The 27,903-nt window shown below is 45.7% G+C and overlaps 1 protein-coding gene across 2 annotated transcripts; it reads left to right on the top strand.

Moving 5' to 3' along the window:
* The first annotated feature begins 6,592 nt into the window (after positions 1-6,592).
* On the top strand, positions 6,593-27,784 carry LOC148861881 (protein NDL2-like). 2 transcript variants are annotated; one of them, XM_088983972.1, is made up of 11 exons: positions 6,593-6,886; positions 7,047-7,146; positions 7,332-7,429; positions 7,561-7,649; positions 23,281-23,341; positions 23,430-23,516; positions 24,018-24,095; positions 24,180-24,236; positions 24,547-24,602; positions 25,537-25,666; positions 27,224-27,784. In XM_088983972.1, the coding sequence occupies exons 1-11, from the start codon at positions 6,827-6,829 to the stop codon at positions 27,461-27,463; spliced, it is 1,056 nt and encodes a 351-aa protein (XP_088840098.1). In that variant the 5' UTR covers positions 6,593-6,826; the 3' UTR covers positions 27,464-27,784. The 2 variants fall into 2 exon arrangements, with proteins under 2 accessions (XP_088840098.1, XP_088840099.1); XM_088983973.1 differs by lacking the exon at positions 24,018-24,095.
* Positions 27,785-27,903: the final 119 nt, after the last annotated feature.

Below are 27,903 nucleotides of genomic sequence, written 5' to 3'. Positions count from 1 at the left end.
TTTTTTCATGTTGAGCCCAATGGAAAAAGAAGGAAGAACTTTGTATCCAAGTTAGAGATTGATGTGGAGGTTGTCACTCAATCAGGAGAAATTGCAAGGGATTTTGTGGACCATTTTAAATCTATTTTTAGAAAGCTCATTGATGAAAGGATTTGGGTTGATGGGTTGGAGTGGCCCTCTCATCATTCATGTATGGATGTAATTAAGGATGGGTTGCAACTTCAAGTGAATGGCTTTGCATCTTATAGAGTTTCTCTCGAAATGGATCTGATAAAAAAATATCTTATCCATCGGAGTAAAAATGATAACAAAGACTCGAAGGATAAGCTAACCTTTGTGGAGAACCAAATCCTTCACATTGAGCACACCACTCATTAGGATAATGAGCACTTGAAGTCTCTCTATGCTCAACATGAGGAGATTTTCAATCAGCTTGAAAGTTTTTGGAGACAAAAATCTTGTTAGCTTTGGTTGTAATTAGGAGATAAAAATACCAATTATTTTCATAAAAGCACTATCTTTAGGCAAAAGAAAATTCTATTGATTGGGTGAAAATGATCAAGTAAATTGGGTGTTCAATCATAAAGATATAGCTCAAGTGTGCATTTCTTACTTCGTTGAGCTCTTTTCCTCTCAAACTGATAATACCTCGCCTCAAGTGGATCACCTTTTTACTATTGTCATTTATGAGGAAGACAATTTGATGTTCTTGGCAATCCCTACTGATGAAAAAGTTGAAACAATCCCTTTTAGCATCAGGAGCCTCAAATCCCTTGGTCCTGATGGTTTTCTAAGGAGATGGTACAACTTGCTAAGGAGTTTTTTCTCAATAAAAAACTGCTCCAAAGATTGAACCACACATTTATCTGTCTAATTCGATAAAAGGGGACTGTGCTAATGTACAAGATTACAGGCCCATCAGTCTTTGTAATGTTTTGTATAAAATTCTAGCAAAAATTATTGCCACTAGACTCCATACCCTTTTGAACAAATGTATTGCTCCCACCCAATCTGCTTTTGTCCTTAGTAGACAGATGATAGACAATGCCATCATTATTCATGAGATGTGTCACTTTCTTAAACATCATAAAAGGTGTTCTGGCTATGTAGCCCTAAAGCTTGATATGTCCAAAGCTTATGATAGACTGGAGTGGTCCTATCTTTCAGCAGTCCTTTAAGCCCTAGGGTTTTCTCTTGACTTTTGCATCATTATTAAAAAATGTATTTCTATTGTCTCCTTTTCAGTGCTTATTAATGGTTCTCCTGAAGGCATTTCTCCCCATCTTGCAGTTTACGGCAAGGCAACCCCCTCTCTCCTTATCTTTTTATTTTAGCCATGGAAGGCTTCTATTAGGCTTTATTTAAAGCTGAATTTTGAAGGACAAATCTGTGGTATCCAAGTTTCCTCTACAGCTCCTTCCATTTCTCATTTGTTATTTGCTGATGATATGTTTTTTCTTAGGGCTCATAGAGAAGAATTTGGATAAATTCAAAACCATTCTCCACCATTTCCACTCCATCTCAGGTAGCTCATTAACTTCGAGAAGTCGGGGTTATTTTCAGCAAAAATATCCATCCCTGCCACCAGCGAATGATGCCAACTTAAGATTCAAAATTTGAATCCCCATTCTAAATATCTTGGAGTTCCTCTTGGCTGGAGAAAAAAAACAAACATAACTCCCCTAGTTTTTTGTTAGACAATATCAAGGCTAAGCTGAATAAATGGAAAACTTCTGCTATCAGTCAAGTTGGTAAACGGACTCTAGTCCAATCTGCTCTTCAATCTGTGTCTGTTCTATATGAATGTTGTTAAGTTTCCTCAAAAATCTATTTCTCAAATTGACAAATGCGCGAGGGATTTTTGGTGGTCTGGTTCAGCTAACAAGTCTCACCCTTTCCATTGGTGTTCTTGGACTAAATTAACCCAACCAAAATCTTGTGGGGGACTGGGTCTCGAAGTCATGAAAACCATTAATCTGGTCCTTCTCAAGAAACTTGCTTGGCAATTCATTAAGGAGCAGAATAAACTGTCGGCTCAGTTGTGAAGATTCAAATATTTGGAAAATAAGGTCATTTTCCTTATCACATCAAATTCAATGCTTCCCCTTTTTGGAAATCTATTGGTCCACTTCTGCAACAGTTGATGCTGGAAGTAGGCTTTCTAGTAACTCTCCTATCTGTGAATCTCATTGATCAAGTCCCTTGGAGAAGGCATTTTAACAGTTTTAGTCTGCCTGCTCAACCCGTACATCATCAGCTCCAGGAACTTACTCTCTTCTTTGATTGTGTACAATCAATGGGATGAAGCTTTAATCCAAGAACATTTCACCTCCAACGAAGTGTCTTGTATTCTGCAAACCCCATCTTTCCAGATCACACTTCTGTTAGCTGGGTTTGGCTAAAGCATCCTACAGGGCAACTCTCGACTAAACATGCCTACATGGATCTTCAACATCACACCTTTCAGGCCATCTCCCCCATTCAAAAAACTTTGTTTTAAATGGACCTGGAAACTTCCCCTTCCTCGATACCAACTCTTTATGTGGAGATTAGTCAATGAGTTTCTACCTGTTAAAGAACACCTTTTTCATACTAATTTGGATACTAAATGTACTCTTTTTGTGGACAAGGGAATGAATCTATCAATCATCTATTTTTCTACTGCCCCTTTTGCTCATTCTTAACTTTATGTTGGTATGCGTTGGCTGTCTATTATATTTGGTTTGCAAGGAAAGAAAAGACCTTTCGTAGCATTTCTATTCAATGGATTGTAGCTAGAATCAATTCTCTCTTTCAATCTACTATCCAGCCGTTGTCTACTGATACCGTGTCTCCCCCTGACCCCTCTACACTCTTTACTTTAGCTATCCATAACAATACTGCTGCTCTTATTTTTACTGATACTGGTTTAATTTCTTCTCAAGCTTGTTCTTTTGGAGGCATTTTCTTATCTACTTCTGTGTCTTGTCTAGGTGTTTTTGGCAGTAGATCGGCAGGTTTGGGGTCTATGGAGTGACTAGGGAGGGTGAACTTCTTGCCATTTTGAAGGGAGTATTTTTGCTTCTCAATTCACCGAGGGTCATATTGTCATCTGTTCTGACTCCTGGAACCTTCTTGATGCCTTAGGAGATAGATTTTCTTTGCCTTGGTCTTGCCTGTGGCTTTTGATGGAGATAAAGTCTATCTTAAAAAATGAAGATCAATTCCCTCTTTGCCTTGGTCTTGCCTGGAACCTTAATGGTCTTGCCTGCTTTACATGGTAGCCCAAGCTGCTAAGACTCGTGTATAATTCGTTTTCTTTTGATCATTATCCAGCTTGACTATCAAATGTTATGGACTTTGTAAAGGCTCAGTAGTAATAAAGAAATAAAAGTAATTAAAATGCTAAATTTAAATATTATGATAAATTAATAGTACATTAAATAATTTATCTATAAACTGAAATTATGTTATACATGATGTAAACGTAGATACCCAAAAATCTATATAAATATTATTTCTCTTTTTCCTGACTAAGAAATAGTTATCCCTATGTTATATAGCCAAGGATCGAAGTATCCATTACACCTGATAGCACGAACATGTGCATCGGGTGTTTTGATACGTAGAAAACACTTTGATTTTTAGTTTTTTGGCTCTGATTTTCACAGGGAGGTCGGTTTTATGGGCAATTAACACTTAAAAAAACTAAGTTTCTATAAAAGCCTTAAAAAGGTGTTTCGTTCGAGATCAAATCAGCCCCCCACAACGTCCCATATCACATCCCCGCTGTGTATTGGTAACATCTCCCAATGATAATATCAGAGATGATTTCATCATTGCGAGATGTTCCCAATACAAGGCAGAGATGTGCTGTGGGACATTGTGAGGGGTTAATTTGAACTCTTTCGTTCAGCTGCTGATATGATACGGGCATATTGTATTGAAATTTTGAACCTTGCATATAGCCTATACGAACATGTGCATTGGGTGTTTTGATACGTAGAAAACACTTTTATTTTTAGTTTTTTGGCTCTGATTTTCACAGGGAGGTCGGTTTTATGGGCAATTAACACTTAAAAAAACTAAGTTTCTATAAAATCCTTAAAAAGGTGTTTCGTTCGAGATCAAATCAGCCCCCCCGCAACGTCCCATATCACATCCCCGCTGTGTACTGGTAACATCTCCCAATGATAATATCAGAGATGATTTCATCATTGGGAGGTGTTCCCAATACAAGGCAGAGATGTGCTGTGGGACATTGTGAGGGGTTAATTTGAACTCTTTCGTTCAGCTGCTGATATGATATGGGCATATTGTATCGAAAGTTTGAACCTTGTATATAGTCTATACATGAATGCAAATCCCCTCTAAAGCTGTCAACGGGTTGGGTTTATTTTGTGTCAGAATATACCTGGTCCGGACCTTATAAATAAATATGCAAAACCAGTTTCAAACTAGACCCTAGTGTTTCTTATTACAAAACCAGAACTACCCCAATTATTGATCAGGACAGTCAGGTCTAGTAAGGTGTCAACCAGTTGGTTGGTAAGATCTCCTGCTGGTGGTAGTGGAGATTTGAGATCGAATCCTACCTGTACCTGGGTTGGGGGATGGGCTACCTCTTGTGTTGCCCATCAAATGGTATAAAAAGGAAAAAGGACAATCAGGTTTGACTTGATAAGAGTTAATTATAATTAGGGAGAAAGACGGTTCAGCCTAGGGTCAGAATTTTTAGGCCTAAAGTACAGTTGATGTGGGTGCCAATTCGGAATTGATGCCAATTCAGGTGGGCATTGGTGTATAAAATGGGGGTTTTGACCTTTTGAATGTTTATAGCTCTGCAGTGGAAATCAGAAATCTGTATTGGGCCCGTCCGTACTTTTTCGTTATAATTATGGACATTTTTTTATCCTGCAATTTAACAATAAGCCTATTTATTTTTAAATTGACATATTTAGATATCACAATATGATAATGCTACAATATATCATGAGAAATGCCATGGGAGCCTCTGCAAGTGAACTCTGAGCGCACTTTGCAACATTTCCCTATCAATTTAACATGCATGTTATTCTTTCAATGTGTGACTGGATCTCGATGATATGAGCGCAGGGTTTTTGCTTGCAGGAGATCTGGGTTCGAGATAAATAGGCATTGAACTGATCAGGATATCTTTGTGATATGTAGGTATACATATTGGATTAAGATAAAATATCAAAGCCCATAATCCACCCAATGACCCACACCTTATATAATTTGGTTGGATTCTCTTGCCTCTTGGGCCTGCTCTACCCATTGTCAACCCTACTCACAATGTAAAGGACTAAATACATAAAATATTTTGTATAACGAAAATAAACATAAAACATCCGTTTCTTACATCAGGTTCAGGACCATTGATTTCTTTTGCCAGCTTTAATATAAATTCACTTGACACCAAGCCCAATTTGAGATGGATGGTTGGATTGTGATAGGTGGTTGACTGGTTGTATAGCCTTATAGATGATGCCTGAAGCCATTATGGTCAAGGGAATGCCACGTGGCAAGAGGATAGAGGATTCCTGCTCGATTAGCTGCAGAAGCGTCCCATTCTAATTTCATGCTGCCTAGACTCAGATTCCAATCAGGCGGTTGCCGGATGCCGGTTGGCTCATTCTAAGTTTCTAACTGTGAAACCACCAATTAACGGAGACCCTCGTACTGATACTCTGATAGTGATCGATCGATCACCCGGTCATCGGTTCAACCGTCCGGTCCGTTACGGGCTGCGTCACCCGTCCAGCGTCCAGCGTCACCTGTCAGCAATGGTCAGAGCAACTAACCATGGTTAGTAAAACTGACCTCGGTCTGACGTCCAACCACCACCAAGTCACCGACACTCCGCTCGTCACTCAGACGTTCCAATCTGACAATCTCCAATTCTCCATGAATGTTATCTTATGTGAGCGAAGTGGCATTCCAGAAATTTATCACCTAAATCATGGTCAATTGATTTTGACCGCAAGATCTACACTCGTATTATTGGAGAACCGATAAGGGTGTTTTCGTCATTTCATCATTGACAGAAATCTCGTTTACTCGTGAGTGAGGATTGAGGACTGAGGAGGGAGGTGACGAGTGACGACACGAGTCAGTCAGCCAAGGCTGTTTATCCAAAATTTATCCCAATCAATAAAACACTTTCGAGAAATTCTCCAATCCTTCGCCTTTGTATTGTTGTCGCTAGTGTCTCACCTGGTTGACTGGTGCAACGGTATAATCTGGTCCCTTACAAAAATCTCGTCCATCCGATTTATCGATACTTGATTTGCCACATGCTAGAATATCGAGCTTGTCTTCGTGTGGTGTCTAGGTGGCGTACAGCTGTGCAAATAAAAAGAGTCCAAAACTTTCATAATAGCCCTTGACATTGCATGGAATGACAGAAAGCAATACCTTCCACGTTTACTGGTTACTGCCAAAAAAATGCAAAATTCCGATAATGTACCCTCCGTGGACCGTTGGATTGATCCCAACGGTAACATTTACCTGCCCAAAATAAGTAAGAAACAAAATAGTCAAAAATCCTTCACTAGAGTTAAAATCGTCAATATACTAAAAGTATAAGCACAATCCCGTAATTTTCATCCAAAGTACAGGGTGTTTCCGGAGTAGTGAATTGTGATATTCTCAACTTCGCAAGCCCAGAGAAGAAGCACGAAAGGAAGAAAATAGCAGAGAAGAAGAGTAGAGAGGAAGGAATCAGAGGATTTCTCTTTTTCGTGTTTTGTTGATTAACATGTGGTTTCGGTAGATATTCATTTTCTTGTCTGTGTTTTTTGTTTTCTTGTGGGAAGAACGAGCCATGGGAGAGTCAAGCGACTCGGTTTCTATTGATGTTGAAATGATACCGCTTGGAGGAAAGGTAACAGAATCCACTTGTAAATCTTGGTCTATTCTTCAATGCTGATCGGTTTTTCTGTTCTAGGATATATTTGCTACTATTTCTGTTGAATATGTTATATTATTTCTCATTTTCGTTATTGTTTTTTCTTTTAGTTTTTTAATTGTTTTGAGCTTTGCAGGAATGTTTGGTCGGGACGAGTAAAGGTTCTATTTCTGTTTTCGTTTGCGGAGATCAAGAAAAGCCTGCTTTAATTACATACCCAGATGTTGCTCTCAATTGTATTCCTCGTTTCCCATTTTGTTCTCACAGTCCAATTTCAAATTTTCAATTCCGGAATTTGATAACTGTTCCCATGTTAATTGAGGTGCTCTGTTTCTAGTATTCTCTATTGGTGAAAGGTTCTAATTGATTTTTGTGTTTCAGTGTTGTTGTATTTATTTTTTTATTTTCTCGGTTTCCACAGATATGTCATGTTTCCAAGGCCTCTTCTTCTGTCCGGGTGCCGCTTCTCTGCTACTTCACAACTTCTGCGTTTATCACATTGATGCCCCTGGACACGAGGTCAGTGTTGGAACTTCTTCCCTGCCTCTAAACGCGTGTTCTTACACTTCTGTATTCCATTGTGTGTTGGGTTTTGTTTTTTTGGCGATTTTAATGGAATCTCTGCAACATTTCTTCAAGTGTTCCTGCAGTTGGGAGCGGTTGTTATTTCTTCCGATGCTCCCTTGCTTACCGTGGAGGACCTAGCCGACCAGGTTGCTGAAGTAGTGGACTTCTTCGGGTCTGTACTCGTTCATTGTTTTCGCTTCATTCGGTCTTGTGATGTGTGGAAAAAGGAAAAAAAAAACTTTACCAAAAAAGATTAAAATGAAGCTAGTTGCTAGGGAGGAAGTTTGCGTTTTGTTTATTTATAGAGGAAAATTTGGGGAGATTAGTCTCTACATTTGGGGAGCTCCTTTTGTGTTTTTCTATCTTTAATTGCTTGCTGTACATGATTTGCTTATATGTTTTTCTAAGATGGATTAGTAACTGTTGTTAGAGTGTTTTCTGATCTCTCTTTTGCTTGCTGCTATGAACAAAATGCTGTACATATTTGGATTGTTGTGCTTCTAACTGCTTTTCATACTGCTGCATAGGTGTCTGCTTAACCAATTTGGTGTTGCTTGGTTAGCTCCACTGCAGCATTTGCTAATTGCTATGCCTTATACCTGTCTTAGCATACAGAGGCCTTTCTGTTATTTTCTCCTACTTAAATCACAACATTATTTAAAAAAAATGAGTTATGCTGATAATAGATTTGGTCCAATGTTATTATTTCATTAATATTTCTATAGTAATAATGTTGTCTGACCTATTAACTTCTTCCAGTTTCACCGGGTGTAAATCCTGTTCATCATTATGCATCATACTTGTTGCTTAGCCAAGATTATGATTATTTTGCCCTATCTATAATGAAAGAAAACCTATTAGTAAATTCCGTCAGTAAATCTGTATCAGTTCTAGTACTGAGGAATGAGATGTTAGATTGATGGGACATCATGATGTCCAAATTGCCTTATAAAAGTGTGTATGTTTTGATATCTATGAATATGAGATATCAGATGATATGATTTTTTGACACAGGTTTATTATTTGAATGTTTGTAAAATCTTGTCCAGTTACTTGATGTATGAATGCGAGGCATGATATGCTTTACGGTCAAAGTCTTTTGTCCTGATATTACCCTGAAGGAAATATCATATTAATCACTTCTTCAGAGAGGCTTTCTGCCATTATTCCTTCTAAGATAATGTGTGTCCTTAATCCTTATAGCAGTTATATTTTTAAAATATCCAAGTGTTTCCACTCAACAAATGTATGCACAAAACACACTTCTCTTTTGTTTTAGTGAGAACCATTTATCCTAGTCTAGTTTGATTGGAAAGCCCATTTATTATTATGCAGATATAACCCATCTTATAAGTATCGTACTTGGGATGAGCTTTGGTCCTTCTGTTCATGAATTCACATCTGCACCCCACAAACGTCCCACAGCACATCCCAACTGTGTATTGGGAAAATCTCTCAATGACAAGTACAGGAGATGTTCCCAATGCAAGTTGAGATGTGCATGTGGGGTGCAGATGTGAACTCTCTCTGTTCAGATTGAGACTGCACCATATCAGCTTTTTCCAGTACTGAATCATTGTTTCATGCTGATGGAGGAAGATTTGGCTCGACCCCTTGGCCACGCGACACGTGGAAGCAACCGAGAGTGACTTGGCAGAAGCGCCAGCTCGGCACGGCAGCGGTCCCACAACCCGAGCTCCGAGAAAAGGGAGTCCCGAGCTCCCCCAAGAAAGGAACCAACGACCCGAGCTCTCCCTTGGAGGTCCTGAGCCTTACAAGGAGCGCAAAGGGCAAAAACTCGAGCTGACCCACCCCAGGGCAGTTCGGGCCACACTTCTATCCAAACTCAAAACTTCACCTCGCACACCACTTTGGCTCCAAGTTGCCTGATTGAACAACCGTACCTGACACCCAGGAAGCCCGTACACGGAGGCGGTGCGCCTGACTGATTAGAGGCCCGACACATGACAACTGCCCTCCAACGGCCACCTGCCACCGCCATCTCAGACGTAGCAGGGACGGCCCTGACAAGGACAGTGGCGGTTATGACACCCGAACTGGCAACTGGTAGAGGGTATGACACCTGAACTGGCAACTGGCAGAGGGTATGACACCTGATCTGGCGGAGGTGATGATGCCCGATCTGGCAGAGGTATGGGAGTGAGTGTACAGGGTGATTATAAAAGGCCCCCATCTCCCAAAGAAGGAGGTACGTGATTCTTGTGCTTTCTGGTCTTGAAGTCCCTCATTTCCCTTGCCTTCTCAAGAGCACTAACTTGAGCTTCGGAGTGTTTCAATTGGGTTCCTCCCCGGAAGTCTCCATTTTCTTCCTTGTTTCAGGCACCTCCAACTTCGTCAGAGGCAAGGTAACCGGCAGCAAGGACCGACCAGATTGCGCATCATCATTTGGCGTCGTCTGTGGGAAGACTTCAATAAGCCTCCCCTAACCTTTAACTCTCTCTCTCTCTCTCTCTCAAAGAAACCTTAGCTTCCATGGCTTCATCCAGCAGCAACAGGCACAATGTCGACTTGAATGTTGTAGGGGAACACCCTCAGCCCGCCACTGTATGTATCGGACAATTCACCGTCCCCCTCTCGACGGACGGAATCCCTAGCCTCAATGCACCAAAAACGGCAGCACCTGTGAATGTTCCCCTTCCCCTCCCTATCGAGACAACCTTCGCTGAACCGGCCGCTGTCCCTCTGGCGACTGGCCAGAACTAGCTTGATGACTTGATGCAGTGCATGCGGGCAATGCAAGCCCAGATGCAGCAGTTCCAGTAGCATCAGCTTCATCAACAGCAAGTACTACACCACATTTCTCAGTGTCACTACCGGCAGCAGTTCCCCCAACTGCCTCTGAGTCAACCGCAGCTCCCACCTTGGCACCCTATTGCCAAGCTGGTCAAGCCCTCCCCTCAGAGCGGGCGCCTTCACCGGGGGGAACCTTCCCAACTCCAACACCCCTCCAGGAGCCAGGCCTCATCCCCGGGCAGGAGGGAAAGACTGATTACCCCCACCTCGCAGCTCGCCGGCGAATCAGGAACTTCCTTGCCGACCAAGTCAGCACCTTGACACTCCAAGTTCGAGCTCCCGCTCGCAGGGAACCAGTTTGGCGTCCTGGCCATGAACTACCAACAGTCCGGGCCCATCGAGCTCGGCAACACCGAGGCAAGCAGCGCCAATACCAGGCCTTCTAAGCTGCAGCGAAGACGTCGGCGAAGTCGTTGAACTACCACTCGTGTCCTGCCTGAGCTCCGAGGTAAAGAAGAAACAAGCTCGGACGAGGTGAAAGTTGCCCCTATTCTTTCAGCCCCTTCCCCCCTATCATCAGAACTCCTTGCGGTTCCCATGCCCAAAGATTTCAAACTCCCCTCCCCTAGACAAGTATGATGGGTCCTTTGACCCCAATGACCACGTCGATGCTTTCCAGTCCCAAATGCACCTGACGAGGGTCGGCGAGTCCTGCATGTGTGTGGCCTTCACTACCACCTTCAGGGGAGTGGCCCACACCTGGCAGGAACCTGGCCCCCGGGTCAATAAGAAGCTGGACCCAGTTCGTGCAAGTCTTCACCGCGCACTTCGTTACTAGCAAGTGGTGCCCCGAACCGAGGAGAGCCTCCTCGAAATAGTCCAGAGGGAAGGAGAGTATCCGGGGCTATATCAAACGGTTCAATGACGCGTGCTTGCAGATACCGCGCCTAGACCCCGCGGTACAGCTCGCGGAAGCCAAGAGGTGTGAGACACAAGGAGTTCAGGTGTTGCACATGGTAGTAAACCAGCCCGCGACCGTGGCTGAATTACTCAAGCTCGCGGGCAAATTTATAAGAACAGAGGAGGAGATCAACCAAAGGACTGAAAGCGGGATCGAAAAAAGGAAGAGGGAAGGCGAGCCCTCCAACCCAGATGACAGGAGAAAGAAAGACCCACCTCGGGGGACGAAGCCAAGCCAGCCGTTCCGAGCTCTCTTACCAGGTCGGACGGACTACACACCCTTAAACGCGAAGCGGGCCGAGATCTTAATGACGATCAAAGACGCCCCGTATGTGAAGTGGCCACCTCGTCTGAAGGGAAACCCGAACGAGAGGAATAAAAACTTGTACTGTAGTTTCCATAGGGACCACGGTCATAGCACCGAACATTGTAATAATCTCTACGACGAGATAGAAGAACTTATCCGTCGCGGGTACTTGACAAATTTTGTACAGCATAATAATAATAATAATAAGACAGGTCGACAGAGGGGGCACAGCAGAGATGCTCCCGAGTCCAGCAGCCGGCCAGCTGAATCGCAGAAGCAGCCCCCGAAGGAATGACCAGTTCGGGGAACAATCCACGTGATCGTTGGAGGATCGATCGTAGTAAGATGCACCTCGGCAGCAGCTTGGGCATCAACCCGGGAGGCCACCAGAGAAGAACAAAATCCCCCAAAGCGGCCTAGGACGGAAGACCCCATATTCTTCACCGAAGATGATGTGCGCGGGGTCCACTAGCCCCACGACGATGCACTTGTCATAAAGGTAAAGATCAACAACTTCGAAGTCCGGCGTGTACTCATTGACTCCGGCAGTTCGGCAGACATCCTTTTTAAAGCGGCCTTCGACAAACTCCAGTTCCAAGAGAGTGACTTGAAGCCCGCGAACACCTCGCTGGTCAGCTTTAGCGGAGAAGAGGTCAGACCCTTGGGAAAGGTCACAGTATCTGTGGAAGTCGGCACATGGCCGGTAAGACTCAGTCACGATTTCTTGGTGGTCGCGACCCCCTCCCCCTACAATGCCATAGTAGGTCGACCGATCACCCACGCTTTAAAAGTCGTGGTGTCCACTTACCATTTGGCCATTAAGTTCCCAACGGATTTTGGCATCGGGGTAGTGCGGGGCGACCAGCTCGAGTCCCGCAAGTGCTATATTGCCTCCCTCAAGGGAAAGGCCAAGGTAACTGGCGACCCCAAACTAGAGCGATCGGTGTAACAGAACGAGGAGCGAGCTGCACCAACGGAGGAAACCGCTCCCATCTCAGTCTCGGCAGAAGACCCCGCCAGATTACTTCAGGTAGGAGAATCCCTGGAAGAACCCTTGAGGTCCGAACTGGTAAGTTTCTTACTCCAAGAGGATGATGTTTTAGAACCGTACCTCTCGGCAAGCGACGAAATGGTCAGTTCGGTACTGATAAAGGAAGTAGATCGGGTCCAACGACCCATATACTATGTTAGTAAAATATTGCAGGGAGCAGAAACAAGATATTCGAAGATAGAAAAGATAGCCTATGGTCATGGCGGCCCGCAAACTCTGTCCGTATTTCCAAGCCCATACCATCATCTTCCTCACTGACAAACCCTTGAGGCAAGTATTACTCAGGCTCGAGGTCTCTGGTAGATTGACGAAGTGGGCCATTGAACTCAGTGAGTACGACCTCTAGTACAAGCCACGAACCGCTATCAAAGCTCAAGCCTTGGCGGATTTTGTTGCAGAATGCACGTTCAGCTCCAAGGTCCTCAGCCCGGTTGAGCACGAGGCTCCTAGTTCGGGTGAGTTCGGTGATCCCAGGCCGGTTGAGTATGAGCCCCGTGAGGTCAACCTAGTTCGGTATCTCTCCTGGTTAGGCCGAGCACGAACTGGGATGAAGAGCCCTGGATCCTTCACGTAGATGGCTCCTCAAATCAGCAGGGCAGCGGAGCCGGTGTAGTTCTCCACGGTTCGAGTGGCACGAAACTGGAGTACATGCTACGCTTCGAGTTCGTGGCATCCAACAATGAGGCAGAATACGAGGCGTTGATAGCCGGGCTAGCCCTGGCGCAAGAGGTAAAGGTAAAACACATAGTTATCTGCAGCAATTTCCAACTCGTGGTAAACCAAGTTACAGGGGAATACGAAGCTCGCGAGCTAACTATGATCGCTTACTTGGCAAAGGTAAAAGAGGCTCTGCTTAGCTTCTAGTCACACACTTCATCAAGCAAATCCCGAGGTCAGAGAACGCTGAGGTCGACGCTCTATCCCGGCTAGCCAACACCAGCAACAACACCATGAGAACTGTGTACATAGAAGACTTACCTCGGCCTAGCATTCTCCAGGGGGTAGAGGAGGTCGCTCCTGTCGCCCAAGCAGAACCGAGCTGGATTGATCCACTCGCGAGCTTCCTGCTACATGGAACCCTCCCCGTAGATCGCAACACTGCCAGAAGGGTAGAGCGCCAGGCAGCCAAGTACGTCATGATAGACGAACGACTGTACCGAAGATCCTATACGCTCCCCTACCTGCGTTGCCTGTAACCTACCGAAGCCGAGCTCGTACTCCGCGACACTCATGAGGGGTTGTGCGGCGGGCACTTGGGGGGTAGGGCCCTCGCTTAGAAAGCACTACGACAATGGTACTATTGGCCAACAATGAAAGCAGACGCCGTCAGGCTAGTCAGGAAGTGCGAGAAGTGCCAAAAGCACGCCAATATTCACCACCAGCCCGCCGCCGACCTCAAGTACCTCACCAACCCATGGCCCTTCGCACAATGGGGTATCGACCTACTCGGGCCATTCCCGCCAGCAACAGGAGGAAGGAAGTTCCTAGTAGTGGCAGTAGACTACTTCACCAAGTGGGTTGAAGCTGAAACTCTCGTAACATAATGTGTCGCTTCGGGCTACCTCGGGTGCTGATCTCCGACAATGGCAAGCAGTTCGAGGACATCAAATTCCAAGAGTGGTGCCAAGACATGGGGATCCGGCAAAACTTCACGTCGGTTGTGCATCCTCTGCGGACTAAAAGCCAGGCTAGACCGAGCTAAAGGGTTATGGGCAGACGAGCTGCCCGGCGACCTATCGACATACCAAACTACAGAGAAGACCACCACCGGAGAAACTCCGTTCAACCTCACCTATGGCATGGAGGCAGTCATCCCAATCAAAATCGAAATCCCCTCACTTCGGTTGGAAGCATACAACGACAATACTAATAATGATGAGCTACTTACCAACCTCGACCTACTTGACGAGGTAAGGGACCTCGCATACATCAGGACCGCGGCGTACCAGCAAAGGGTAGCTCGGTACTACAACGCCAGAGTTAAGAGATGAAACTTCTACGTCGGCGACCTGGTTCTCCGCAAGGTCATGGTACCCGAGCCCGGCGTTGGCAAACTCGGGCCGAACTGGGAAGGACCCTACCGAGTAAAGAGAGCACTCGGAGGATTTGCCTCGTGACGCTTTGGCCTTGGTTTGGAGCTTCTCCGGTCTGACCTGCTTGTGTTTTTGGCCCGATCAGTGTCGGCTTGGTTCGACCAGAGGCCAATCCCAAGTTGCGTGCAGTTCACGCGCAGGCGCCAAACGATTTTAAATTTTTGAATGTCGAAAATGCGTGCTAAACTGACTTCTCGGGGGCGCGCAGCCGGTTTTGCGGGGAGTCGTTGGATGGTTTTGATCTTGGCTGTTGATGCGTGAGTACAGTGGCTATAAATAGTGGGGGGCCCCTAGTCACTTTCCTTCGCCATTCTTTAGCATTCGTTTCTTGAGCTCGTGTCCAAGGCTGTCAGCTCGCGTCGTTTTTCGTAGTCTGGTAGCTTTTCCCGGTGAGTCCTCAGCCCTCTTTTTTATTCAATGTCTAGCTCGGGTAGCTTAGATAGTCTTCTGGGGGGGGTCAGATGCTGGTTCTACAAACCGAGTTGCTGCCCCTGACAGCCTTAGTGAGTCTGAGGCGGGGCCCGAAGTAGAGCTCAAGGAAGAGCTCGAGTTCGAGCCCGTAGGCCGAGTCACCTCGGGTAGCTTGGCATCCACCTCCCGCCGAGGTCGGGTGCCAGATAAGTTCGGGCCTTCCACTATGACGCCCGAGAGGCTTTGGTCCCTTGTCGCTCAGTACAACCTGCCCGGGGAGTATACTTATATTTTACCCTCGGGCGACTTTCCTTGGGAGCACGGTCCGGACAAGATCGTGATATTCTGGGAGTAGCTTGTTGCCGGGCTGCGCCTTCCTTTCCATCCCCTTATCGTCGAGGTCATGAATCACTTTGGCGTTACTGTCGGTCAGCTCCACCCAAACTCTATTCGTAACCTTGTTGGCACCATCTCCCTTTGTTGCAAACACTGCCTTCCATTGGACCTGGAAATCTTTTCCGTCATTCTTATGCTCAAGAAGCAAGCGGGTCCCTTGCCCAGGCATAGGCGGGCCTACTACTTGTCTCCTCATCCGAGGTTCAAGCTTTTGCATGATCTTCCGAATAAGGTCTCGGCATGGAAGCGGGACTACTTCGTGGTTCGAAGTGCTACGGGGTGGCCGTTTCCTACCGAGTGGGGATTAGCCGTTCCTGATCCCGGTGCCACGTTAGATGAAGAAACGGTGAAGGTTCTCCAGGATTGGGCTCGGCTTGGACTCAAATGCGAAGTCTACCTGACGGAGGCCAAGCTTATCCAGGCCGGTCTGAGTTCGGGTAGGTTTCTTGCTCAGAGGCTTGCTTTTGCTTTGTTTTTTATTCTCGTCTTTTGACACCGAGCTCTTTTTGCAGGTGTTATGGAGGCAGAGAAGACTCGAGGTGCGAACTTGTTTGATGGTATGAGGAGGAAGCGAGCTGCTAAGCGGGTCTGTACCGACCCTTTCCAGGTTGCGGAGCCCGAGGCACCGAGAATGGAGCCTCGTGGTGAGCCCGAGGTGGCCCCTCCAGTTCAGGAAGCGGCAGGGCTCCCCTATGCCGATACTGCTTATACCCGGGCTGTGCCTCCAGGGTCTCAAGCTCGTATGCTCCCCCGAGTGCTCTCTTTACTCGGTAGGGTCCTTCCCAGTTCGGCCTGAGTTTGCCAACGCCGGGCTCAGGTACCATGACCTTGCGGAGAACCAGGTCGCCGACGCGGAAGTTTCGTCTCTTAACTTTGGCGTTGTAGTATCGAGCTACCCTTTGCTGATATGCCGTGGTCCTGATGTATGCGAGGTCCCTTACCTCGTCAAGTAGGTCGAGGTTGGTACGTAGCTCGTCATTATTAGTATTGTCGTTGTATGCTTCTAACTGAAGGGGATTTCGATTTCGGCTGGGATGACTGCCTTTGTGCCATAGGTGAGGTTGAAGGGAGTTTCTCCGGTGGCGGTCTTCTCTGTAGTTCGGTATGCCCATAGGACGCTGGGCAGCTTGTCTGCCCATAACCCTTTAGCTCGGTCTGGCTTTTAGTCCACGGAGGATAGCTCTGTTCGTGACTTCCGCCTGACCGTTTGCTTGTGGGTGCGCAACCGACGTGAAGCGGCACACTATGCTTCCAGAAGAATTTCTGGACGTTTCGAGCTGTGATGGTTACGAGAGTTTTAACTTCGACCCACTTGGTGAAGTAGTCTACTGCCACTACTAGGAACTTTCTTCCTCCTGTTGCTGGCGGGAATGGCTCGAGTAGGACGATACCCCATTGTGCGAAGGGCCACGGGCTGGTGAGGTACTTGAGGTCGGCGGCGGGCTAGTGGTGAATATTGGCGTGCTTTTGGCACTTCTCGCACTTCCTGACTAGTCCGACGGCGTCTACTTTCATTGTTGGCCAATAGTACCCCTGTCGTAGTGCTTTCTGAGCGACGGCCCTGCCCCCCAGGTGTCCGCCACATAGGCCTTCATGAATGTCGTGGAGTACAAGCTTGGCTTCGGGAGGCTGCTAGCAGCGCAGGTAGGGGAGCGTGTAGGATCTTCGGTACAGCCGTCCGTCTATCACGACATACTTGGCTGCCTGGCGCTCTACCCTCTTGGCGGCGTTGCGGTCTGCGGGGAGAGTTCCGTGTAGTAAGAAGCTCGCGAGTGGATCAATCCAGCTCGATTCTACTTGGGCGATAGGAGCGACCTCCTCTGCCCCCCGGAGAATGCTAGGCCGAGGTAAGTCCTCTATGAACACAGTTCTCATGGTGTTGTCACTAGTGCTGGCTAGCCGAGACAGGGCGTCGGCCTCAATGTTCTCTGACCTCGGTATTTGCTTGATGAAGTGTGACTGGAAGTTAAGCAGAGCCTCTTTTACCTTTGCTAAGTAAGCGATCATAGTTGTCTCGCGGGCTTCATATTCCCCTATAACTTGGTTGACCACAAGCTGGGAATCGCTGCAGATAACTATGTGTTTTGCCTTTACCTCTTGCGCCAGGGCTAGCCCGGCTATCAACACTTCGTATTCTGCCTCATTGTTTGATGCCGCGAACTCGAAGCGTAGCGCGTACTCCAGTTTCGTGCCACTCGGACCGTGGAGAACTACACCGGCTCCACTGCCCTGCTGATTTGAGGAGCCATCTATGTGAAGGATCCAGGGCTCTTCATCCCAGTTCGCGCTCAGCCTAACCAGGAGAGATACCGAACTGGGTGCAACCTCACAGGGCTCGGACTCAACCGACCTGGGGGAGCCGAGCTCACCCGAACTGGGAGCCTCGTTCTCAACCGGACTGAGGACCTCGGAGCTAAACGTGCATTCTGCAACAAAATCCGCCAAGGCTTGGGCTTTGATAGTGGTTCGTGGCTTGTACTGGAGGTCGTACTCATTGAGTTCGATGGCCCACTTCGTCAATCGACCAGAGACCTCGGGCCTGAGCAAGACTTGCCTCAAGGGTTTGTCGGTGAGGACGATGATGGTATGGGCTTGGAAATACGGACGGAGTTTGCGGGCCGCAATGACCAGCGCATAGGCTAGCTTTTCTATCTCCAGATATCTCGTTTCTGCTCCCTGCAATACTTTACTAACATAGTAGATGGGTCGTTGGACCCGATCTGCTTCCTTTACCAGTACCGAACTGACCACTTCGTCGCTTGCCGAGAGGTACAGTTCTAAAACATCGCCCTCTTCGGGCCGGGTCAAAACTAGGATACTGGCGAGGTATCTTTTGAGCTCGTCAAACGCGAGCTGGCATTCCAGGTTCCACTTGAACCCTTTGCTTTTCATTGCCTTGAAGAAAGGCAACGGTCTGCTGATTTAGACATAAAACGACTCAGAGCGGCTATTCTGTCGTTTAATCTTTGGATCTCTTTTACTTTTCGGGGTGGTCTCATATTTAGGACGGCCTTTATTTTGTCCGGGTTGGCCTCAATACCGCGCTGGTTAACGATGTACCCTAGGAACTTACCCGAGGTGACACCGAAGACACACTTGTTTGGGTTTAGTTTCATGCTAAATTGACGTAGAATTTGAAAGACAGAATGCAAGTCTTGTATTAATTCATGCGAAAACTATCTTTGTGCCAATTAAGGGTTGAAACAGCTTATTCACAAGCACAAGCCTTTGAAAGGTTGCCCCAACATTTTTCAGTCCGAAGGGCATAACCTTGTAGCAGTACAGGCCGAACTCGGTTATGAAGGCGGTTTTTTCCTCGTCGGACGGGTCCATCCTGATTTGGTTGTAGCCCGAGTAGGCATCCAGGAAGCTTAGTAACTCTTGTCCCGAGGTCGCATTCACTAGGCGGTCAATCTTTGGGAGGGGGAAGCAATTTTTTGGGCAAGCTCGGTTTAGGTCGTCGACGCACATGCGCCACTTGCCTTTTGCCTTTTTTACCAAAACTGGGTTGGCCACCCAGCTCGGGTAATGAACTTCCCTTATGAAGTCTGCTACGAGGAGCTTCTCGACCTCCTCATCGACCGCCCTCCAGCGTTCTGGGGCTAGGTTGCGTTTCTTCTGTTTAATGGGCCTAACTACAGGGTCAATATTCAACTTGTGAGTTATAAGGTCGGGGTTTATACCGGGCATCTCTGCCACGGACCATGCAAAAACGTCTAAATTTTGGAGTAAGAAACTTACCAGTTCGGACCGCAAGGGTTCTTCCGGGGATGCTCCGACCTGAAGTAATCTGGCGGGGTCTTCTGCCGAGACAGAGATGGGAACAGTTTCCTCCGTTGGTGCAGCTCGCTCCTCATTCTGTTCCACCGGCCGCTCTAGTTCGAGGTCGCCAGTTACCTTGGCTTTTCCCTTGAGGGCGGCGACATAGCACTTACGGGACTCGAGTTGGTCGCCCTGCACTACCCCGATGCCGAAGTCCGTTGGGAACTTCATGGCCAAATAGTAAGTAGGCACCACGACCTTTAAAGCATGGGTGATTGGCCAACCTACTATGGCGTTGTATGGGGAGGGGGTCGCGACCACCAAAAAGTCGTGACTGAGTCTTACCGTATTAGGCCACGTGTCGACTCCCACGGGTATTGTGACCTTTCCCAGGGGTCTGACCTCTTCTCCGCTGAAGCCGACCAGCGGGGTGTTCGTAGGCTTCAAGTCATTTTCTCGGAACTGGAGTTTGTCAAAGGCTGCTTTAAAAAGGATGTCTGCCGAATTGCCGGAGTCAACGAGTACGTGTCGGACTTCGAAGTCGTGATGTTTACCATTATGACAAGTGCATCGTCGTGGGGTTAGTGGACCCACGTGCATCGTCTTTGGTGAAGAATATGGGGTCTTCCGTCCTAGGCCGCTTTGGGGGATTTTGTTCTTTTCTGGCGGCCTCCCGGGTTGATGCCTGAGCTGCTGCCAAGGTGCATCCTGCTACAATCGATCCTCCAACGATCACATGGATTGTTCCCCGAACTGGTCTTTCCTCCGGGGGCTGCTTCTGCGGTTTAACTGGCCGGCTGCTGGACTCGGGAGCATCTCTACTGTGTTCTCCCGGCCGGCCTGTCTTATTACTATTATTATTATTATTATTATTATTATTATTATTATTATTATTATTATGTACAAAATTCCTTAGGTACCCACGACGGATAAGTTCTTCTATCTCGTCGCGGAGATTATTACAATGTTCGGTGCTATGACCGTTGTCTCTATGGAAACTGCAGTACAAGTTTTTATTCCTCTCGTTCGGGTTTCCCTTCAGACGAGGTGGCCATTTCACGTACGGGGCGTCTTTGATCGTCATTAAGATATCGGCCCGCTTCGCGTTCAAGGGCGTGTAGTCCGTCCGACCTGCTAAGGGAGCTCGGAACGGTTGGCTTGGCTTCGTCCCCCGAGGTGGGTCTTTCCTTCTCCTGTCATCTGGGTTGGAGGGTTTGCCTTCCCTCTTCCTTTTTTCGATCCCGCTTTCAGTCCTTTGATTGATCTCCTCTGTTCTTATGAATTTGTTCGCGAGCTTGAGGAATTCAGCTACGGTCGTGGGCTGGTTGACTACCATGTGCCACCTGAACTCCTTGTGTGTCACACCCCTCTTGGCTACCGCGAGCTGTACCGCCGGGTCTAGGCGCGGTATCTGCAAGCACGCGTCATTGAACCGTTTGACATAGCCCCGGATGGACTCTCCTTCCCTCTGGACTATTCCGAGGAGGCTCTCCTCGGTTCGGGGGCACCGTTTGCTAGTAACGAAGTGCGTGGTGAAGACTTGCACGAACTGGGTCCAGCTTCTTATCGACCCGGGGACCAGGTTCTTGTACCAGGTGCGGGCCACTCCCCTGAAGGTGGTAGTGAAGGCCACACACATGCAGGACTCGCTGGCCCTCGCCAGGTGCATTTGGGACTGGAAAGCATCGACATGGTCATTGGGGTCAAAGGACCCATCATACTTGTCTAGAGGAGGGAGTTTGAAATCTTTGGGCATGGGAACTGCAAGGAGTTCTGAGGACAGGGGGAAGGGACTGAAAGAATAGGGGCAACTTTTACCTCGTTCGAGCTTGTTTCTTCTTTACCTCGGAGCTCGGACAGGACGCGGGTGGTAGTTCGGCGACTTCGCCGACGTCTTCGCTGCTGCTTAGAAGGCCTGGTATTGGTGCTACTTGCCTCGGTGTTTCCGAGCTCGATCGGCCCGGACTGTTGGTAGTCCGCGGCCAGGACGCCGAATTGGTTCTTTGCGAGCGGGAGCTCGAACTTAGAGTGTCGAGGTGCTGACTTGATCGGCAAGGAGGTTCCTGACTCGTCAGCGAGCTGCGAGCCGGGGGTAATTAGTCTTTCCCTCCTGCCCGGAGATGATGCCTGGCTCCTGGAGGGGTTATGAAGTTGGGAGGCTTCCCCTCGGTGAAGGCGCCCACCCTGAGGGGAGGGTTTGACCGGCTTGGGAGCAGGGTGCCGAGGTGGGAGCTGCGGTTGGTTCAGAGGCAGTTGGGGGAACTGTTGTTGGTAGTGATGCTGGGAAATGTGGTATAGTGCTTGCTACTGATGGAGCTGATGTTGCTGGAACTACTGCATTTGGGCTTGCATTGCCTGCATGCACTGCATCAAGTCATCAAGCTGGTTCTGGCTGGTCGCCAGAGGGACAGCGATTGGTTCGGCGAAAGTTGTCTCGATAGGGGGGGAAAGGGGGACATTCACAGGTGCCACCGCACTTGGTGCATTGAGGCTAGGGATTTCGTCCGTCGAGAGGGGGACGGTGAACTGTCCGATACATACAGTGGCAGGCTGAGGGTGTTCCCCTACCGCATTCAAGTCGGCATTGTGCATGTTGCTGCTGGAGGAAGCCATGGAAGCTAAGGTTTCTTTGAGAGAGAGAGAGAGTTAAAGGTTAGGGGAGGCTTTTTGAAGTCTTCCCACAGACGGCGCCAAATGATGATGCGTAATCCGGTCGGTCCTAGTTGTCGATCACCTTGCCTTTGGCAGAGCCGAAGATTTTTGAAACAAGGAAGAAAATGGAGACTTTCGGGGAGAAACCCGGTAGGAACACTCCGAAGCTCAAGTTAGTGCTCTTGAGAAGGCAAGGGGAATGAGGGACTTCAAGACCAGAAAGCACAAGAATCACATACCCTCCTTTGGGGAAAGGGGGCCTTTTATAATCACCCTGGTACACTCACTTCCATACCTCTGCCAGATCGGGCATCATCACCTCCGCTAGATCGGGTGTCATCATCTCTGCTAGACGCCAGTTCAGGTGTCATAACCTCTGCCAGTTGCCAGTTCGGGTGTCATAACCGCCACTGTCCTCCTTGTCAGGGCCGTCTCTGCCACGTCTGAGATGGCGGTGGCAGGTGGCCGTTGGAGGGCGGTTGTCATGTGTCGGACCCCTAATCAGTCAGGCACGCCTCCGTGTACGGGCTTCCTGGGCGTCAGGTACGGTTGTTCTGTCAGGCGACTTGGAGCCGAAGTGGTGTGCGAGGTGAAGTCTTGAGTTCGGATAGAAGTGGCCCGAACTGCCCCAGGGTGGGTCAGCTTGGGCTTTTGCCCTTTGTGCTCCTTGTAAGGCTCAGGACCTCCAAGGGAGAGCTCGGGTCGTGGGTTCCTTTTTTGGGGGAGCTCGGGACTCCTTTTCTCGGAGCTCGGGTTGTGGGTTCCTTTGCCGTGTTGAGCTGGTGCTTTTGCCAGGTCACTCTCGGTTGCTTCCACATGTCGCGTGGCCAAGGGGTCGGGCCAAATCTTCCTCCATCAGATACCAAATCTAGCATGCTTCGGGTCCTGTATTTCTTTTCCTGCCCATGACTAAAGTTTCTTGGACTGGTTAAATGCTAAACACCTTTTACACAACCACGAACGTTCTTTTGTACAATTAATAAAATTTACGGTTAATAATCAAATTAGGTGGTTTTCTATTCACTATAGAGTATAAACTATCACGATAAATTTAGTACTTTCTTTTACATGGGTTGGAGATACCTTGTTGGAAATGTGCATATGCTTTTGTGGTATATTGGGTACTTTGTTCTCTTATTGAAATGCTGGATTGGCTTCCTGCAAAATTCATTATATTTCAGCTATTTTCAGAACTCTTTCTATTTTATCCTATTGATTGTTATTTGACTGTGTGAATGTGTTTCTATAAGAAATTCATTCATGTATGAGTTGGTGTGCAGGTAATGTTTTTCTCCCTTCTATGCTCTTAAAAATTTTATGGTCCATCCCTGACATCAATCTCTCATGAATTTAAACTCAACATTTTGTGAAAACTGAAATTTAGTTTTGGTTCCTTCTGGATGGCTCTCTTTATCAGGCTGAAAGAGGTTTTGTGCTTGGGTGTAACTGCCGGAGCTTATATCCTTACACTCTTTGCAGTAGGTTCAGCTTTCCATAATTCAGCTGTCCTTTTAGTATTTCTTATCTTGCATTATTGGTTTGATAATTATCTTCTTTTTGATGCAGACAAAATATAAGGAACGTGTGCTTGGTTTAATCCTTGTTAGCCCACTTTGCAAGGCACCTTCATGGACGGAGTGGCTTTACAACAAGGTTTTATCGTCGTAATCAATTAATTTAATACTTGGAAAACAGGGAGTATAATATGGTTTAGCAGCTAACATGGAAAGCAGGACCTTGCTTCTTTACCAACATTTGGTGAATGCATCTTCTCCTCCCATGCTTTTGCCATCAATGTTACACCTTTTGGATGGGTAGTCTAACAAATTGCAAAACAGGGTGGTCTTGTTTCTATGATGCATCACTTCCTGTTGTCCAGCTAATTAAAATGTGAAGTAATCTACAGTGTTAATTTAGTCGATGATTAGGGTCATGCCAGATTTGGCCTATTGCTGGTCGAAGAGGTGATTCATCAATAACCCTACCCATACAGCAGGTGATGATGCATGGAAGGAGTCAAGTCTGCTTCACCAATGGTGGGTTTATGCTACTGCATAATATTTATTTCCTTCAGAGCAAAAGGTTATCCTTGCTGTTTTAACATGAAATTTGATATTTGAAATGAAAAATAAATAAAATATTTGCACCTTGTAGGTGATACTGAACTTGCTCTACTTCTATGGTATGTGTAGTTTAGTGAAAAATTCCCTTCTTCAGCGTTACTTTAGTAAGGTACTTTTCCTAGCTTGAATTTTAGGTTGCTTGGCTGAATTCATGTTCTTATTTAGTATATTTTTTGGTTTTTCATCACCTCAGGAAGTTAGATCTGGTCTGCATGGTATTGAATCTGACATCGTACATGCTTGCCGTAGGGTAAGGAACAAATTGATTCCTAAATTTTACAGACCAGGATATATAGCACAGATAATTTACATGATAGTAGGGTGGTGCTTGGGGGTTTTCAGAATTCATTGGAATAATTGTAAATTTTAGGTGATATGCTGATATTTGTGATAATTGAAAATATTGATGGTGCGGGTGTGCAAGGTGGAAGTCATTGAAACGATTGCTTGATCCTGATGTGCACAGCTGTTTCATTTATTTCAACTTTTTGAAAGGACAAATTGGAACCTCGAGTATGGCTAAAATCAGGTTTTTGTACTTTTCTGTTATGTGTGCACAGTTACTGGCCGAAAGACAAAGCTCAAATGTCATGCGCTTTCTTCAAGCTATTAATGAGTAAGCTCTTGCACCTTTCCACTTGATTGAATTGTAGTTTGGCAGGGAAAAGCTTCGATCTCCTGCTAAAGTTGTTAAGTTCCCAGTATCTGACATGTTGACCCTAATAATTGTGATACAAACAAACGCATTGATAACATGTGATGCATAAATTATATGCTTTACCACTTCATTTATCAAAAAAAAAAAGTTTTACCATTTCTGATCTAGTTCACAAGGACTTGGCAAAAGCTTTATTCCAGCTATCAATCTGATACACTGTCCTCTTTCTGTATCTGGAATTGAGAATGGAAATGCAAGACAAGTACAATGCTGGTGTAATTATCATCCCTGATCAAAATGGTAAATAGCAATTGATGTTGTGGGATTGAGCAAGCCAGCAAGGCCAATACCTAGATCTACCTTACCAACATCTGGTGTCCTTATTGCCCTAGGGACACAATGAGTAATCATTATAAAAAAAATAGTAACAAGACTACAAGCTTAAGCTAGCAATATATGAATAATAAGCAATGGAGGAGTAGCATGACTAATCAATGTGAATGAACAATGCCAAGCTAACATTACCTCCATGCAATTAACAAAATAACAATAATAAGAAGATTATGGGTTTAAGCTATCTACACCCTATAAGCTCTCCTTTACAAATAGCCTATTCTATCATCTCTCCTTTGGTACAGTCAAATATTTATCCTCCTTTATAGAACATTGCATGTATGGGGTAATTAATCTAAATAACATTTATATTAGTTAGATTTGCAGCAATCATACAATAGGAAAGAGACAGATACCTAGGGCATAAGTGTGTAGTATTGTGCTTTTGTTATCTCTTCTTGGTTTTACCTGCACGTCAACTCACAGGGGGATTTGAATTCAACATTTGATCCCATCTCTCTTTCCAATGCCTATGGACTAATCGAATGCGTATTTACAGGAGACCTGATCTCACAGAGCAGTTGAAGAAGCTGCGATGTAAAACACTCATTTTTGTTGGTGAAAGTAGTCCTTTCCAATCTGATGCTATTCACATGAATGCCGAAATGGACAGGAGTGCTCTTGTAGAGGTAAGCTGCCTCACTTCCCTTTCTTTATCTTCTTTCAAGTTTCAACTAGACCATCTGGCTTGTAAAGCAATTGATTCTTAAAGGTGCTCCTACAATTCTTTTTAGGGGGATCATGTGTATAGCATGAAGTGGTTGGCTTTTTAATCTATATTTTCTTTTATAGAACTTAACTAAGCCTTGTCTGAACTATTTGGGTTGCTACAGTAATCTACTTTTTTCAATTCCACTCGATCAAGGAAGGGGCAAAACTTTTGTTTGTGAATAGTTAACCCTTTTTGTTTCTTTATGGCCTTTCTGTAGATCCTTTTGAACCCTGAACTTACATCAGATTACATAGGTGCGCACCAGTAGTCCTTTTGTTGACATCACAAAACCATGTTATGTTCTTTTTATACCCATACACTTGTTTCTGCCACATGGAAAGATGACATGGCTGATTTGAACTATTCATCATCTTGGGCACCCTCTATACATGTCATGTTTTAATTCCTGTCATGTTATCCACATACATCTTGTATTTGGTATTTTCCCTAGTTGTTTTTGACAGTCATCAAGGTTTTGTCCTTTTTATTTAAAAACTTCCTTTATATGAGGGATTTTCTTGGGGATATGTCGCGAGGGCTTTCAAGTTGAAAGTTTCCCCATGAATCAATGTGGCCTAAAAATCTTATTTTACCACATTGAGATTGCGAGGTTGTTTTTTCCAATCGACTTCACTAGTGAAACATGCCATGACTTTACTTCTAAAAAAGTTGATTTTTTTGCAAGTGATGGGACAATAAATGATCAACATAATATGGAATCCTTTACCCATTGTCAGTTGGTCTCACCAAACATGGGTTGAAGTCTGAAAAGCAGCCACTTTGTGGAAAATAGGTTAGGTCTGTAAATCCACCCCTCCCAAGACCCTGGATGGTTGGGACCAAACATTGCATCATGGTGTTTTAGATGATAAGGATATTAATAACCAAGTGGTGATGATGATTAACAATCCAAAAAAAAAATACACAAGTGATGTTTCTACAAGCATGTTTTCATTCAATCAGGATTATCCTACTAATTGAAGTGCTCATGGTTTCATCAATCTGATCACCAGTTTCTTGGAATCCTTTCCTCCATAAGCTTTCTGATTTAGTTTGGCTCCAAAAACTGTTTGGACCAGAATCCAGAAACTTGTGGGATTGGGGCAACTTCAAAATTTGAAGTGCTTTTGAAAATTTTGGGAGAAAGTGCCACCTGAATTCCACAGAATTCAGTTTGAAGTGTAATTTAGGCTCAGTTTGGAATACAAATACAAATATGTAGAGTGCAAAGCCTTGTGTTTTGTATTATTTTGTATGTATCTGTACTGTACATATTTGTATTTGCACTCCTTCCAAACTGAGCCTTAATTTCATTTTTTCCTAGATTCCATGGTGTTACCCAAAAATAGCAAGGATCCTTTGGATGCTTGTAAACATATTACCCCCCTCTTTTACAAATGAAATTTATGCTATGGTCCTCTAAAGAAGAGAAGCAGGGATCTACATGTAGTGATACTTATGGCATATTGTGCAGGTTGAAGCCTGTGGCTCGTTGGTAACAGAGGAGCACCCATATGCCATGCTCGTCCCCATTGAATTCTTTCTGATGGGTTTTGGATACCATAGGCAGCTCCCTCCTGCATCATTGCCAAATCAAGGCTCAAATCCTGCCAGCCCCTCCTGTCATTCGTACATAGCTCCAGAGCTTCTTTCTCCAGAGAGCCTGGGAATCAAACTCAAGCCTATTAAGACCCGTGTTACAATTGAAGTTTGATGTAGAAAAGAAGGCTGTTTCTGATGACACGCCATTGGTTCATGTTAGTACAGGTATAGAGAAAAATCTGCACATATACTCGTTCATATTGGGTAAAAAACGTGTTTAGGACATTGATTTGTGGGAGGTGTTTGTGCCTTGTGTAAATAGCGGGGGAAAAGGAATGAAAAATGATATCACATGTTGATTGTAGAGAGTAGGGTTTTTTTTTTTTTTCATTTTTGAAATCAGAAGGGTAAATCATGTATGGCTTCTATTCATTTTGTATCCATAACCTTGTAACTTCGAACAACTGAAATAACCCTGAAGATTGAATCTCTATCTGGTTGTTGCAACTCAGTTTCTACTGTTTTTTTATCAATATATATGGTGCGGATTCAATGTTGCAAGAACATTCATTCCAATTATTTGATGACAAAGCAGGATTCCATTGAACAGAA

Source organism: Nelumbo lutea, chromosome 4 (genome assembly GCF_056320005.1).
Source record: "Nelumbo lutea isolate HS-2025 chromosome 4, American lotus-T2T, whole genome shotgun sequence".
Taxonomy (NCBI): Eukaryota; Viridiplantae; Streptophyta; class Magnoliopsida; order Proteales; family Nelumbonaceae; genus Nelumbo; species Nelumbo lutea.
This window is presented reverse-complemented; position numbering and strand designations above follow the sequence as displayed.